The 16,930-nt window shown below is 44.1% G+C and overlaps 1 protein-coding gene across 30 annotated transcripts in view; it reads right to left on the bottom strand.

The window, feature by feature from the left end:
• Dock9 (dedicator of cytokinesis 9) overlaps positions 1–16,930 on the bottom strand; it is a 269,995-nt gene that overhangs the window by 127,779 nt on the left and 125,286 nt on the right. For all 30 annotated transcript variants that reach the window (XM_037208305.1, XM_028868260.2, XM_028868248.2 and 27 more), the window contains exon 3: positions 3,284–3,373. In XM_037208305.1, coding sequence (XP_037064200.1) covers positions 3,284–3,373 — 90 coding nt within the window. The remainder of the gene's footprint in view (positions 1–3,283; positions 3,374–16,930) is intronic.

Genomic DNA, 16,930 nt, shown 5'->3' with positions numbered 1-16,930 from the left:
AGGAGAGAAAGGCCAAGGGCAGAGTCAGCCAGGGAGGTGAGCATCTCTCCATTTGACCACGCAATGGTAAACATTTTTAAATGTTATTTATTCTAACAAATACTTTTTCACAATTTCCAGCAAAACTTTCACACCTGGACGTCAGATAACCACATTCAAAATCAGATTCCAAAGCCACGGAATATGGTTTGAAAAGTCACATGTACTCATGGGTTTTCCTACAGCTGCCCGTGGCCTGCCGGCCCGTGGAGGCAGGCCTGACTCTGTGCAGCATACCCCTATTCTCCTCATCTGGCCGTGACGGTCTCTCAAGGACTGTAGCAAAAGTTGCACACCATCGTTCTAACCAGACGTTAAACCATCCTGAGGTACAGCATATGCCCGGCAAATGAAGAGCAAGGAGGGGCAAAGGCAGGGAGTGCGAATGTTGTTATGAGGGGAGCATCTGAATGCCCATGTGTTTACAACTTTAAGCAAAATGGGGAAATATAACACCTAAATATTTAAACTGGTAAGGAACTAGGTAGTAAGGATTCAGTGGTAAAGGAACTAGCCACCAAGCCTGATGACCCCAGTTCAACCCTCCGAAGCCCACGGTGCAAGAAGAGAAATGAGAAATGAACTCTTGCAAGATGTATTCAGACCTCCATGTATGCATTGTGGGACGCATGTACATGTGTACACACACACACACACACACACGCACACGCACACGCACACGCACACGCACACGCACACGCACACACACACACACACACGCACACACACTAAGCAAATGTAAAATAAAAGGAACTGCAGAAAGCATCAAGCATTCTAAACTACCCAGAGATTCACTCAACAAGTGCCGGTGCCTGTCTAACTGTAGGCACTGGCTAAATCCCAAGGCAGAGGCACCAAGTAAAGACTCAGAAAGTCTTTGACATAAGAGATTCCCTCAGGAGTCTAATAAGAAAACTGTGTCCAAATGGGTAGGCATGTGACCCAGCTTTAGCTCACCTTTCAAACTTGGGAACAAGAATGTTAAGTTAGAGTGACAGGCATATGAAGGAATTTGTTTTGTTTGCTTTTTGTTTTTGTTGTTGTTTTTTACAAGTTCACTGTCCTCTAGACTAGAGGGTGGACAGCAGATGGAAAAGACGTAACACAGTTTAGTCACATGGGCTCCAGCAGCTCAGGATGGATCAGGGATTGTTTAGCCTGAAGTGATTCAAACACTTAACTGAGGGGCTGGAGAGATGGCCCAGTGGCTAAGAGCACTGGGTATTCATACAGAGGACCTGGGTTCAATTCCCAGCACCTTCTCGGTGGCTCACAACCATCTGTAACTCCAATTCCAGGGGACCTGATGCCCTCTCTGGTCTCTGCTGGCACTGCAGACACATGACACACATGCACACACAACATACACACACACACATGCACACACAACATACACACACACACACACACACACACACACTCAGACTCATCAAATAACTTGGGCTGGAGCCATGGCTCAGGAGTTAAGAACACTTGTTACTCTTGCAAAGGATTTGGGTTCAGTTCCCAGCACCTACATCATGATTTACAACCATTCACAACTCCAGTTCCAGGGATTCCAACACCCTTCTCTGACCTCCATGGGCACCAAAACAACGTGGTACACATGTATACATGCAGGTAAAACACTCATACACATTAAATAAATCTAAAGAAATAATTTAAAAAGAACAGACAAATCTTTAAAAAATGTAACTGAGGGTTTTCCCCCACCATAAAAACAAAAACAAAACTTTTTTAAAGAGTTGGGAGAACTGAGTGATAATTTCACCACATGCTCTAAGGCAGAAGTCAGCAAACGTTCTGTGGAAGTCCAGACAGTCCTAACACCATGAGCTTTCAGGGTCACTTTATCTCAAGTCAGTTGTATTATGACTACAGCTCAATATGTACACAGATGGCCAAGGCCATGGATTAATAAAACATTAGTCACGAAAATGTCTGCAGGGCAGATTTTGTCTGAAGTCACATTTTTGCCAAAGCCTGCTTTTAAAGAATTGTTCATATCTGTGTAAACATACCTAGTATGTGTGTAAGCCTGTATAAACACACCTAGTGTGTGTATGCAGTCTCTGTAAACATACCTAGTGTGTGTATGGAAGTCTGTGTAAACACACCTAGTGTGTGTATGGAAGTCTGTGTAAACATACCTAGTGTGTGTGTGTAAGCCTGTGTAAACATACCTAGTGTATGTATGGAAGTCTGTGTAAGCACACCTAGTGTGTGTATGGAAGTCTGTGTAAACACACCTAGTGTGTGCGGAATTAAAGGTGCTAATGTGGTGGAGAAGGAAATGAAGCAGGACATAACCTTTAGGAGGTGACAGAACACTGCTTTAAACATTTTATATGCAGATTTTTTATTTTTAAATCTCCAGTAAAACAAACTATTGTTATTTAACTGGTCTTCACTTTAAAAAGCACACCTTATTTGCAGTTTTACTAATGGGGATGTATCTCATCTAAATATCAACTAGAAAAAGTTGGGCCCAACTCATTTTTAAATTGTGTGTGTGTGTGTGTGTGTGTGTGTGTGTGTGTGTGTGTGTGTGTGAAAGTCAGAGAACAACCTGTAGAGTTGGCTTTCTTCTTCTATGTGTGGGTCCTGGAGATCTAACTGGTGTTGCCAGGCACCCTTACCTACTGGGTCATCTTGCTGGGCCCCCAAACTCATTTCTAAAGGAAGAGACATTTCAAGAAACAAAATTCCAGATTAGTTTCTTCTACCTAAAAACAGCTGGAGGAATAAGCAAACACACAGGGAGTCAAAGCCATGCTTCTAGTTGGTGATGATTTCTCTTTGGTCAGGTTATTATTTGTGTGTTCAAACAAGAAAAACTGTGATTATATCTCACACAGGTCAGAGATAATCAGGTGTGCCTATAAGCACCTGGTTCTAGTCCCTAACCTAACCTGCAAATACAAACATACCAGGAAGCAAAAGAACCGATAATGCATTGCTGAATCGACCGTTACAAACCATACTGATGACAGAGTTCCATTTACCAGTTACCCTTTAGTCTATGTGCCCAAGAAAAACTCCGTAGAAATAGGTATTTGGGAATTACAAATGAGCTCTGTAAACATTTCCGTTCATTCTACACACCCAAAACTTTCTATTTTAATTGTCATATAAATGTCATTACCTCTTTGACAGCATTAGGAAGAACAAGATTTAGTGAAAAAGCAGGGGTGGAGGGAAACGTCTTTATAATGCACATGATGCAGAGAACATGAAAACCTACCTCAGTGACAAATAAGCTCTGTGCCTCCTCCTCTGCGTTCGAGGGGACCGTGGACCGCACATACCGCCCCTGCCGCCTCAGGACAGCCGTCTGTGAACAGAACACAGGAAGAGCTGGTGAAGACTGAGGGCCAGGCTAACTGCAGCTGACCAATGGGACCAAAGCCTCTGAAACACCCCACTTTCCCCCGGCAGGTGAGGACAGCTGCCTCCTCAGGTCATTCACGACAGATCCAGTGACATGTTGAAGTTCCAATGCCCAGACGAGGTAGCATGGCAGGCTAATTATCACTAATTATTACATGAATCTACAGACCAAGAAAGCTATTTCTTGCCTCTGAAGATTAGAGCTATTTTTGATGCAGGAGATTTCAGTCTTACACTTTTTTTTGTATTTTATTAGCATAGACTTAAACATCTGCTGCTTAAATTCCAAAAGGTCTTTTAATAAAAAATCTGGAGCCTGATATTGAGGTAAATGCTGAAAGTTTGGAGAGACAAAGGAACAAGTCACAACCACTACCTCTTACCTCACCAACTCCTCAGCCTGAAAAAGCCTTCTAGCCAAAAGGCCTCTAGCCAAAAGGGGTTTCTCAGCTGAAAAGTTTTAGTTCCTGTCTCCTCATGCCTTATATACCTTTCTCTGACCACCATATCACTTCCTGCCTCAACCTCTATGGTGCTGGGATTAAAGGTGTGTGTGTTCCCCATCCTGGCATTAAAGGTGTGTACCACCACTGCCAGGCTCTGTTTCCAGTGTGGCCTTGAACTCACAGAGATCCAGATGGATCTCTGCCTCCCAAGTGCTAGGATTAAAGGTGTGTGCCACCACTGCCTGGCCTCTATGTTTAATCTAGTGGCTTGTTCTGTTCTCTGATCTTTGGGCAAATTTTATTAGGGTTCACAATATATCACCACAGACACTGACTAAAAATAATGGATTTCACTATGCTATATTGAAATGCCACTGAGGTATGTATACACCACTACTGTGATTGTGTTCAATCTCCATATATATACACCACTACTGTGATTGTGTTCAATCTCCGTATCTATACACCACATACTGTGATTTGTTCAATATCCCTATGTATACACCACACACTGTGATTGTGTTCAATCTCTGTATGTATACACCACACACTGTGATTGTGTTCAATCTCTGTATGTATACACCACACACTGTGATTGTGTTCAATCTCCATATGGACACACCACACACTGTGATTGTGTTCAATCTCCATATGTACACACCACACACTGTGATTGTGTTCAATCTCCGTATCTATACACCACATACTGTGATTTGTTCAATCTCCGTATGTATACATCACACACTGTGATTGTGTTCAATTTCCCTATGTATACACCACACACTGTGATTGTGTTCAATCTCTGTATGTACATACCACACACTGTGATTGTGTTCAATCTCCATATGGACACACCACACACTGTGATTGTGTTCAATCTCCCTATGTATACACCACACACTGTGATTGTGTTCAATCTCCGTATCTATACACCACATACTGTAATTTGTTCAATCTCCATATGTATACACCACACACTGTGATTGTGTTCAATCTCTGTATGTATACACCACACACTGTGATTGTGTTCAATCTCTGTATGTATACACCACACACTGTGATTGTGTTCAATCTCCGTATGTACACACCACTACTGAGATTGTGCTCAATTTCTGTATCTATACACCACATACTGTGATCGTGTTCAGACACGCCCATTCCCCTTCTCTTGTCCTTCCTCCAGCCTCTCCTTCTTCTCAGACTTTTTAAAAAGCAAACAACAACAAAACACCTTTAGAGTCTAGATATGATAGAAAAGGTGTGACATTTGCTTCCCGAATCCACCTTGCTTCTCTTACCACCACAGCTCCATTTCTGTGAAAACAACCCACTTTTGCTCTTTATGGTTGACTAATACTCCACTGTGAATCCTACCACACTTCCTTACAGACCCAGGCTGATCGGTAAGTTGGCTATTGTGAGCGGTGCTGCAGCCAACAGATTTAAGGCATCTCTACAGTATTCCAACCTCGGTTACTCTATGTATAAGCCCCAGGAACGGGACAGCTAGATCCTGCGGGTAGTTCTAGTTTTAGATTTTTGAGGAACCTCCATTCTGACTTCCACGGTGGCTGTTCTAATTCACAGTCCCACCAGCACATGGGTCCATTTCTCTCCCAGATCCTCACCACCCTTTGTTGCTCACTTTCTTTTTAGATTTACTTTATTCTATGTGCATGAATGTCTTGCCTATATGTATGTATGTGTACCATATGCATGCCTGGTGCCCTTAGAGGTCCAAAGAAGGCGTCAGATCCCCTGAAGCTGAAGTTACAGATGGTTGTGAGCCAGCACATGGGTGCTGGGAACTGAACCCCAGTCCTGTACAAGAGCAGCAAAAGCTCTTAACCACTAAGCCACCTCTCCTGCCCCCACTTTTTGTTTTCTTAATGATAGCCACTCTAACGGGGGGTAAGATGGAATCTCAACCTAATTTCTAGTTGTATCTGCCTGATAATACCTTAAAGATTTTCACATATTTATTGGCCATTTATACTTCTTCATCTGAGAACTCCTGAATTCATCTGTCTACTTATTGATTTATTTTGTGTGTTTAATTTTATTTCAGTTCTTTAATATGGACACTAATCTTGAACAATGAACAAGGACCTGCCAAAGACTTTCTCCTCCCTCTGTAGCTTCTTGCAATCCCATCTGTCAACTGCTGCTACGTGATGGACTATCAGAGTCAGCTTCAGATTTCCAGGTCTTCCCCGGGATGTCTTCTCTAGCTGCTCTGGCTTTGCGTACATCACACTGATCTTTGAGCGCCATCTTAAAGCCCGTGTTTAGATGGCGGCTTCCTTACTATGTCCTCCACCCAAGTCCTATGAAGGTGAATTATTTGTCTCCTCTGCCCCTGGGGAAGTTTTAAGACCCTGAGTCTTGGTTTCTTAGTGAATATTTCAAACAAATGTTTATTTTTACTGTAAAACTGTTTTCAAGGTATGCTAGAGAGATACATGATCATAAACACGGGAAAGAGGTGCAAACTGTTCAAAAAACCTTCACACAACATCATGTCTTCCCAGACTGCCAAACATCTTACAAGCCAGCCATGACTACAATAGAGAAAACTGACCATCAAAGTCTGTGCATCTCAAACAAGGGCACCTTCTGTGTCCTTGGATACCGTTATTTCCTTAGCTTGATTTACTGGCTCCTTCCACATTTTTAAAAAATCTAACTATATATGTGAGACCTTCACCAACTGGCTCACCTGAAGAAAACCTGAAGAAAAAGAACCATGATCAGGGTCACTTCAAGCCCACTTCACATTAGAGCACCAAAAAGAAAGAAAATTTGTTGCAAAAATTTCCCGGTAGAATTATGAACTCAAGAACCTGTCATTATGAGGCATTATTCCTTAACACCTGCCTTGGGTAAGGAAAACAACTGTCAACAGCTCTTCTAGATTGTTAGGATAAAAGGCTGTTACGCTCTCATTTGAAAGGGAAAACAACTTTAAATCAACAGACTGACACCTGTCAGGCCTGGTTATTCTCATCTATAATGTCAGCATCTGGAAGGCTAAGGCAGGAGATTGCTGTGTTCAAGGCCAGACATATACCAGAACACGGTCTGGGGTAGGGGGAGATATATAGAGACAGACAGACAGACAGACAGACAGACAGACAGACGGAGAGACTGAGACTTGATTCAAATTTAGGTTTACACATCAGTCATTTGTGATCAGTTCCTAACTGATTTTGACCAATCACTTTCTGCCACTAGAAATCACGATCTTCACCCACTAGAGACTTCATTTAAAACAATGTTAGCTGTGCTCCTTTACACTCATCTGGCTCACGTGTCACATCTGAGTTCTTGAACTACATTCCATCAGACCCATTTTAAATGCTCTCTAAGGAAGGCTCCAGGGGGCCCGACCCTTCGCCCTTCCTCACTGTAGGGATGCTGCTCTCATACCAAAAGGTGGAGGCTACTTCCTCTTCCTCTGAACACAGGCTGGCTTGGACTACCAAAACCAAGTAGGAAAGTCATCGTGTGCATTCCAAAGGTACCCTCTAGGAAAGGCACTTCCTTCTTCTTTCCAAGCTGAGCCAAGCGCCATACGAAGAATCCCCCTGTCTCTGCAGCTGCCAAGCCTCATCTTTGTGCCATGGACATTGGTTCATGTAGAAACCCACAATGGGTAAAAGCGCAAAGAACACACATCTGTGAGGTGCTCAGCCACAAATGGGACATCTGCATTACACCTCCCTCCCCCCAGAAAAAGATTCAAGAATCATAATGGATGAAGGAATAGAAAGACCGTAAGTGCCGGAGGGTGGGTAGGACAGACTGAAATGAAAGTATATTCCGGGCACTATATTCTAGGATCACTGCATTCATGAACTCATAGTCAACACAAGACCTGAACAAAACCAAGACAGTCAACATTCCAGCATGGTGGGGGGATGGGCTCACAGCCCCACAGCTGAAGAGCCATTGGCGGCTGATTGCTGCTGGAGGCAGTGGCTAATCAGTTTTCTTTAGGGATGAAGGTCCTGGAAGATGGATCATGCTCCAGTGAATGGTCCCATGTCCGTGAAGACACAGGAAGCAAAAAGGGGACTCCGTGGGTCATATGGCCCTGAAGTTGGGGTGGGGGATGAAGGTGGGAAGACTTGGGGGGAGGAGGAGGGGTGGATATGATCAAAACGCATTGTATGCATTATGAAAGTCTCAAAGGGCTGGTGAAAATATATTTCTAAAAATTCTACTATTTTTGAGACTACTAAGAAAAAACATAAGATGGCCATCAAGAAGGACCATATTATACATTCCACTCCCCCAAGGCAAACACATCACAGGAGTGAAGAGGCCATTTTAGACACGGCCTCCCTAGATAACTAGAGCAGAACCAATCCATATGTGGGATGTCTTTCTGTACACTGTGAATACGTGTTGCCCTGATTGGTTGATAAATAAAGCTGTTTGGCCTATGGCAAGAAGGAAAGGCAGGCGGAAAACCCAGGAGAGAAACAGGAAAAAGAAAGGCAGAGGTGGAGGAGATGCCATCCTGCCGTCCAGGAAGCAGCTTGTAATGGCACACAGGTAAAGCCACGGAACATGTGGTAACATATAGATTAATAGAAATGTGCTGAGTTCAGTTATAAGAGGTAGTTAGCAAGAAAATTGAGCTAGAGGCCATGGCCATGCAGTTTGTAATTAATATAAGCCCCTGTGTGTTTACTTGTCCAAGCGGCTGCAGGAAGGGCGAGACATAGGAAAACTTTCAACTACACCAGTCAGCTGGCCCTTGACCAGAATTCAGAACTGTGAGACACAATCAACACAGTTAAGTTACTAGACTTCTGGGTGGTTTGTTACTCAACAGACCAATGAAACATGGTTGTAAGAGAGCAGAAGCAGCTGAGCGGCACAGTACTGAAGAATGTTGCACCCGCAGGACAGAGCACTCCTCAGAGACAGTCTGCTGCAACCTGGTTTCTATCATCACCTTCTATTCAGTCGGTGGCCTAAAGAGGTCATGCACGTAAAATGGATAAAAAGTGAGTATCAGCCAGATCCCAAATACAACCTATAGTGTCCTCCCTTCATGAAAAATATTCTACCAATCATTTAAGGGCTCAGCATAAATATTTACCCATCTATCAAGACACTTAATAACACATATCTGCCACTCAGCAAGCAATACAGTCTGATGAAGAAGGAAATAAGTTCTCATAGCATAACCAGTACTCCATCTAGAAGGCCATTCAGAGAAGAGCACTGAATTCCAGGACGACGTGAAAGAAAAGAGCAGAGGGTCCAAATCCATTAAAACAGAACATCGAACAAAGGTGTATCGGACTTTACACTGAAACAGTAAAGGATGAGTTCACGTTGTATTCAGAACAAACGAGAGAGAGAGAGAGAGAGAGAGAGAGAGAGAGAGAGAGAGAGAGAGAGAGAGAGAGAGAGAGAGAGAAAGACCTAAAGATAAAACCAAACACAACTAATGAGATCAGCTTTGCTTTACAACACAGGGATGGATTGGGGATGGAGCTCAGTTGGTAGGGTGCTTGCCTCACATGTACCAAGCCCTGGGTTGGCTCCAGCACTGACTAAAGCCTGGTGGCACATGCCTAGAACCCCAGCACTTGGAAGGTGGAGGAGGGGAAAATCAATGGTTCAGGGTCATCCTCAGAAGCATAACAAGTTCCAGACCAGCCTGGGATACATGAGGTCATGACAATCAATAGATAGATAGATAGATAGATAGATAGGTAGGTAGGTAGGTAGGTAGATAGATAGATAGATAGATAGATAGATAGATAGATAGATAGATAGATAGATAGATAGATAGGGCCTAGAAGTAAGCACAGCTGCTATGTCAAAAACTGCCTTTGAACTCAATTGACTTTCAATTAAACACTAACACCCCACCACTTTAATCAATCAGGGGGTAAAAACAGGTCACAGAAAGAACAGGACTTGCATAGTAGGAGACCTTCCCTATCACTACTTAAAAACCAAGGCTGGACTCCATCAGGTTAGATTCCCTGGGGGTATAGTGGACTTGTCACAAATGGAGCAGCCGCCATTAATGCCACAGCTACCGTCCTCATTGCCTTCATTCTAAGTCCAGTCTCCACAATCCACTTGTCTGGACAATCCACTTGTTTACAACATGCTTCCCATTTTGATTTTCTTACTGGGAAAAGATGCAAAGCAAACAAATAGTCAGATTGACTTTTTTATTGAAATCCCAACATACTTTAATAAAACAGTATTTTGCTTTTCTTGTGGAGTCAGCAAATGCATGTCAGTTCCCTTGAGTCTGAACAACTCTGGTCATATTGATCAACTATCTGGTCTACGGACCTGAAAAGCTGATATTTGACCCTATAATTCAGTAATCTTAAAACAATGTCCAAGACCTGTTTTAACAGCTGGTTCCATTAGCTAGCCCTCTCCTGCAGGCACATGCCTTTTCCTCTAATAGATTTTGAGTTCCTTTAAAGCCAAGAGGCATCTCCCTCTTACTTGTATCTCTGAGATAAATACTTGATAAATGTTTCAGGAACGAATGAATAAAACAGTCAATGGGGATAGAAAAAGGAAACCGCCAATCACCATCCATTACTTGCATATAAGGCTTTCCTATTAAGACAAAAGCTCTCTGACCCATTACAGAAATTGACAAGGGATGTCTATAGCACAAGCAAATGTTCTATTTTAACCTCTCTATAGATTTTGTGTATTAAAAGTCACATCCAGACTATAGTCTTCTCTATGCCAAACCAATTAACATTAAATTTCTATAGTTTTATTTATCAGGTTTATAAAAAGTTCAAATCAATCTCCTAAGAGTCACACTCCGTGAGTACCAGAGCCCTTCCAAACAATGAGCTAAGTTTCGTTCTAATGCTGTAGTTCTTTTTTGGGGTTGTGTGGACAGGCTTTTACCATACAGCACAGGCTGAACCTCAGCCCATGACCTTCCTGCTTCAGCCTGAGTGCTGCTGAGACTAAAGGTGTGTGCAGCCATGCTGAGCTCATATCCTCCGCATTCCTATCCCTAGTAATTATTTTTGCCAAAGGATGGGTCTTTATCCTATTTCCAAAAATCAACATCAAAAATGGCAAATAGCAATCCCACTGTTTCCTTAATGAGGCTCCTGCTTGCTTTGTAACATTACGTAAATCTCCTAATCTTTCATAGTTTATTTTCCTCATCTACAGCAATGGGGACAGTCATTACTCTTTCTCTGGGGAATCTTAGAGGTTAAAGGGAGGTTGATGCAATGTAACTTCCAAGTCTACACTAATTCAAGATAGTTTATAAGGCATTCTAATACAAATGGCCAGCCCCAGTCTCTTAATATTTAGAAATAAATTACACTCATCCCTCAGTGACCTTGAAGAACTAGGTCCAGGACCTCCCATATCTATAAAATCCAGAGATACTCAAGTCCTTTACCTTAGGTGAGTATCTAAACAGATCCCATGCAATTTCTCTCAATTATTTCTAACACCTACGACAAGACAAGACAAGACCATAATATCTAAAGAGGTGCCATGCTGCACCATTTAGGGAACAATTATACAAAGTCCGCACATGCTCATATATTCTCCTTTTCTCCAAATATTCTCAGCTGATGTTGTTTGAACCCACAGACAGGGAATCTGGGTAAATGGAGAGTCAAATATGAAAGGGGAAGGGGTTGGCCTCTGAGGAGTAAAGCAAAGTATAGTTAGCATCCCAAATAACCACTAAGATGGACACCTCCAAATTCAAAATGCAATTTAGAAATAACAGCTTTCCAGCTACCATGAGAAATAACTTTATATGGTTTAAAAACTGGCAGCCTTTGACACACAGAAATCCTTAGTTACCTTATCCAGAGACAAACTAGATTCTCACAAGGAACCCCAAGGAACCAGTGGAATAGTTGAAATTGAAGAGAGGAGCACAGTGTCCCCATCAAAGGCACTTTGAAAAATGGGTGGACACTAGCAACCCCCAAGCCAAGCTTTCCATTTTTATGGAATGAAATGGAACCATTTCATTGTTCCCAGACCCAGGAAGAGCAAAACATACCACCATCTCCCACTCTGGTTTGAAATCTAAAAATTCAAGTAGATTATTTTACTTTAAGAACTTTTCTCTTGATTGAAATGATTCCCTGCAAACACTTTGATGGTCCCGAGCTACAAGGTCAGAGTAGGAAACTTCTGGGCTGTGTGACCCCCTGGGGGAACACAGAGAGGCAACAGTTCCTGACCTGGCAGCTCCCTGTCCTGGCTCCGACCCGGGACCTGCTGCAATCCTATCTTCTGAGATTTAATTTAGCTCCCCATTTTTAAACTAACCCAAGTCCAGATCCCAAGGGGATGACGGGGTCTATCTTACACATGTGACCATGAAACCCCCACTGCCCACCTCTCTCCACCCCCTCCCACACACCCCCTCCCACACCCACACCACCCAGAAGCTCAAGCTTCCAAGGAGGAGAAATGTGAAGCCGATCAGATCATCTCATCAAACTTCCTAGGGCAGCAGCTGGGCAGTGACACTGGGAAGGGATCTGAATAGAAAGCCAGGAAACCCAAGAGCCCTGGGGGGGAGGTGTGCCTCTCAGCAGCCTAGTGCTGGGGAAAGTCTGAACTTTCCACCGTCTATAAACTGGCCTTCTAGGACCGCCAGGTTTCCTCTGTGGCTCAGAAATTCCACAGCTCTGTGAACATGGAATTCCAAGTCCCACCCCTTCCCACCAGCTAAGCTGAGTGCTAGCAAGTGATCTGTGAGAAACCAAAAGAGAGGAAAAAAAAATCCAGTAAAAAGAGAAAAGATGAATATCGGATTTGCTTTGACTTACATTGCTCAAGTTACTTTTGGAAATGAAACAAAAAGAGGAAAGATTCACTATATGGATTTAAAGAAATATAAATATTGTCAAAGGTATGGAGCTGTGTTCCATCTTTACTTTTGGACACCTCTCCACTCACACACTGCTGGTTATTTTATTAATCACTTTACGATGGCATTAAACTACTTCAAATACTCTTAATTCCTGAGGCGGGGCGAAGTATGCATATCCGCTGGGCATATAAAACATTTTTTATAAGATTTTAATTAGAAGCCTGAAACAAAAGGTCCACCCTTCCCCCAGGGACCCCAAGAACAATGAACCAAAGAAGAGATCCCAGAGAAGCGGGTGGGCTGTAACCTAAGCCAGCTGCAGGGATGGAGACCAAGTATTTGTCTCCTCTGATCCAGGAGCAGAAAGCCGGGAGTGGCCTCACTCAGACAGACAAACAGACACCAAGGACAGACAGGAGAGGGAGTGTGGCTGCTCTCCCAGGAGAAGGGAGGTGGGGTACTAGGCGGACAACCCTGGGTCGGGTAGCCTTGCCTCAGTCACTACTGAGACACTAGGTCAGAGAATGGCCGGCTCTTCACTAGGAGGCAGGGTCTTAAGGAACCTAGGCTAGCCTCACACTCACTAGGTAGCCAAGGCTGGCCTTGAAACTCCTTCTGTCTCTGCCTCCCGAGCGTTGGGATTATAGGAATGTGCCACCACGCCTAGAGAACGTGACCATCTTTGCAGAGCCCTCGTCACAATCCACTGTGGAGCATTCCAGATTTGTCATTATTTTGCCTTTATTTCTCCATAGGATGATCCCTTCAAAACTCTGCAAATTTCATACATTTGTCTGAGAAATCGCAGTTCAGTCTACATGGAAAAGGACAACTCCTAGTTGGTGAAAGGTACCTGAAGAAGGAGAGAAATGAACACAGCCACAAAGCACCGCCAGGTGACCCAGAAGACACTGGGCTCTTGAGACTGGTGTCCCCTGGCTGGGCTCACTGCCTTCATCACATGATAAGCCCTAGCTTGATTGTTTTTTTAAATTATTAATATGTTCAGCCAGCCCAAAGGAATGCAGCACCCACATCAATGTTTTAAAGTGATCTCCAGTTCCAAACCACTGCCTATTATCAGGAAAGCTCCCCGCTCCGACTCTCCCTCTCTAGGCCTAAGACCAACTGCACGCTGTCTTGTGGTGCCTGCAGAACTCTGTCCCTTTGATGTCTGCTGGACACACCACTGACTGGGTTGTCTGTACACTGAACATCTTTGGATGCAGTGCGACATGGAAACCGCAGCAGCAGAGGGCTCTGGGAACAGGGCTGCACTGGCTGGCTGCACACAGAAGGCTGGCGGCTCTCAAGGATCAGCAGAGGCATTTGTTTCAAAGCACACGAGCTGTTGGTGAATGGCTCCGGCACCACGCTAGCCTGGAAACTCAAATTCATGTAGGGCGTCCCACACTACACACCTCAAAGTTCCTGGCCTGGCCTTCAACTCCCATGGTCTGCTCACCTAGAGAAGTGCCCCCCTCCCCCAGCCCACCCCGGTCTCAATGCTTAGCTCACCTGTAAAGGGCCTGGAGAGAGAATTCCATTTAACCCCAAACAGGGGCTGGAGAGGTGGCTCAGTGGTTAACAACTCACACTGCTCTTCGCAGAGGGTGAGGGCAATTCCTAGCACCCCCTCGCTGGTTTACAAATGACTCTAACTCTAACTCTGTAACTCCAGCTCCAGGGAATCCAAAGCTCTCCGGCCTCCTCAGACAACTGCACACACATGCACATTTACAAAAAATAAAATCATGTTAAAACAAACCAACACACCCCCACCCCGCCCGGGGGTGGGGGTGGGGGTGGGGCTGGGAAGATGGCTCAGTGGTTACAATCCTCTTCAGAGGTTTAAGTTCAGTTACCAGCACTCAGGTCATGTGGCTCACAACCACCTACATCTCTAGCTCCGGGGCTTCCTAGGCTTCGAGCCTCCGCTGGCACCTGCATTCATACCCACAAACACACTATTTAAAAATAATTCTAAATAAACACCCCAAACTCCAAAACAACAAAAGCCTTCCGAAGAACAACTTACAACCCTGCAAAGGACGAGCCTGATCAAGGCAGAAGGAAAGCTCATTTCTCGTGTTCCTTCTGAGTCTGCTGGCACCTCACAATGACTCTCTTGGGAACGGGGGCGGGGGGGGGGTATCCCTCCCTAGCTACTCTGTGACCCCCAAGTTTCCACCCTGGAGTCTCTCTGTCCACTCAGCAGTGTAGAGATGCACTGAGGTGACGATGGTTCCTAAATCACGGTTCCCTAGTGTTTTGCTTTTGTTTTATGGTGCTGGGATGAACTGCGGGCCTCTCACCCACCAGGCCAGCAGCTCTACACCTGGCCGCACCCCCAGCCTGGCTCCTGGTGCACGTCTGTCTGTCCTGTGTGTGCTCCTCCTCCTCCTTCCTGGGAGTCCACCCAGCTCCTGTCTCCCACACTGGTGGTTAGTTCATCCTTTCTGTTGGCCCTCATTTCTTTCTCAGGGTGGACCTCTGAGGTTCCAGGCTGTCTGGAATGTGACTTGTGTGGTAACAATGAACATGCTTTAAAACTCCAGCTTCTTACAAGTTTCCACAACACTTTCCTCTCCTCTCCTCAGGCTTCACAGTGTGAAGTCGGAGGTTCTGGTCTGTGTGTACAGCCCGAAGCACCAGACAAAGCTGCTGATCCCTCACACAGGCCACGAGTATTCATTAAGTACATACTCTCTTCAGCCCAGCTCAAAGGCCACCTTCCTGCCTGAAAAGCCAATTAGTCTTTTCAAGGATCATTCCATAATGGAAACTTATCAAGTCACTTTCTTATACTTGAACAAAATGAAAACTCTCACTTCCTAAAGGCCTGTCTAATATCAATTTGGAAACATTTTATATATATATATATATATATATATATATATATATATATATATATATATATATATATATATTTTCCAGGTAGGTCTAGCCCTAGACATGAACTACTATCCCATAATGTTCACATAAAATCACATTGTTGGACACTGAATTCCAGCTGTCAAATTTTCAAGGAATTAACAAAAAGAGCATTTTTTGTAAAAAGTAAAAAACAAAGTCCTGATATTGGGGAAAAAAAAATATATATATATATACCCAGGAAAAAACAGTGCTGAAAGTGTTTTCTTTTCCAAAGGGTAGATGGGAAATGAGATCAGGGACTTCCAGGCCTTTGTAAGTCCTGGCGCTTGGCTTCCTCTCCAGGTCACTGGTTTGTAGATAATTATCGGCTGTGTGTAAGTAAAAGCGGAAAAGAACCAGGGGGAGAATAGAAATCAGGATGTCACTGACAGGGAAATGGAGTTACCATATTTCCCTATACAATGCTGAGGCAACTGGAAGGTTGTCCAGAATCTCAACACCCGCTAAACTGGCGATCCTGCATCATCCTCAATGGCATCTTAAACTCTTGGTCAGGCATGGCTGATGCACCATGGATCTCGGGGGGGGGGGGGGGGGGGTTCCTCCTGAGGTATCACACCTCATTCTGACTTCTTCGCATGCAGTTCTAAGAACTACTACATACCTACACCCACATTTAGCTAGAAATCCTATCACCAAACACTCTTTTTAAAGAATGTGGTATGCCTGGGTGTGGTGGTGCCCGCCCATAAGCATCTCCTTTCCTTTCCCACCACAAATAAATACTGTGATGTTTTGTTGCCTTTTTCTATTCATCCAGGGACAGACATCCTTTTCCTGCAACTCACACAGCAATGGAAGAGCTTGTACCATTCATCTTTGCATCTCTGCTCAGGTCTTCAGATATGTAGTCAGAAGTGGGGTAAACACTCTCTTCGCTCTCCCCTACAAACATTATCCTGGCTTATACTAGACACCTAAGTCTAACTTTTATGAAATATGACTGATACCCATAAACTGCCTCCAAACATCCCATTTCAATGTTTACTGTCGTTTGTGCTCCACGATAATATAAAATGATACAGACACCAGTAACCTACGTAACCAGCCAGATGAGAACTTGAAGGTGAGGCGCAGTGGACTGATCAAGGTTAAGTACGTCATCTCCAACACCACCGCAGGGTAACTGGCAATGTCCACTCAGCCACCTCCAGAGTCCGTGTTCCTCAGGAGCAGGACTTTCAGCTACGTAAACGGCTGCCATCTTCCAAGCAATGAATCATTTTTTTGATACAAAACATTC

The sequence above is a fragment of the Peromyscus leucopus genome, chromosome 9, assembly GCF_004664715.2.
Source record: "Peromyscus leucopus breed LL Stock chromosome 9, UCI_PerLeu_2.1, whole genome shotgun sequence".
In the NCBI taxonomy this organism is placed as follows: Eukaryota; Metazoa; Chordata; class Mammalia; order Rodentia; family Cricetidae; genus Peromyscus; species Peromyscus leucopus.
The sequence above is the reverse complement of the archived record's forward strand: the minus strand, read 5'-3'. Positions and strand labels throughout refer to the sequence as shown.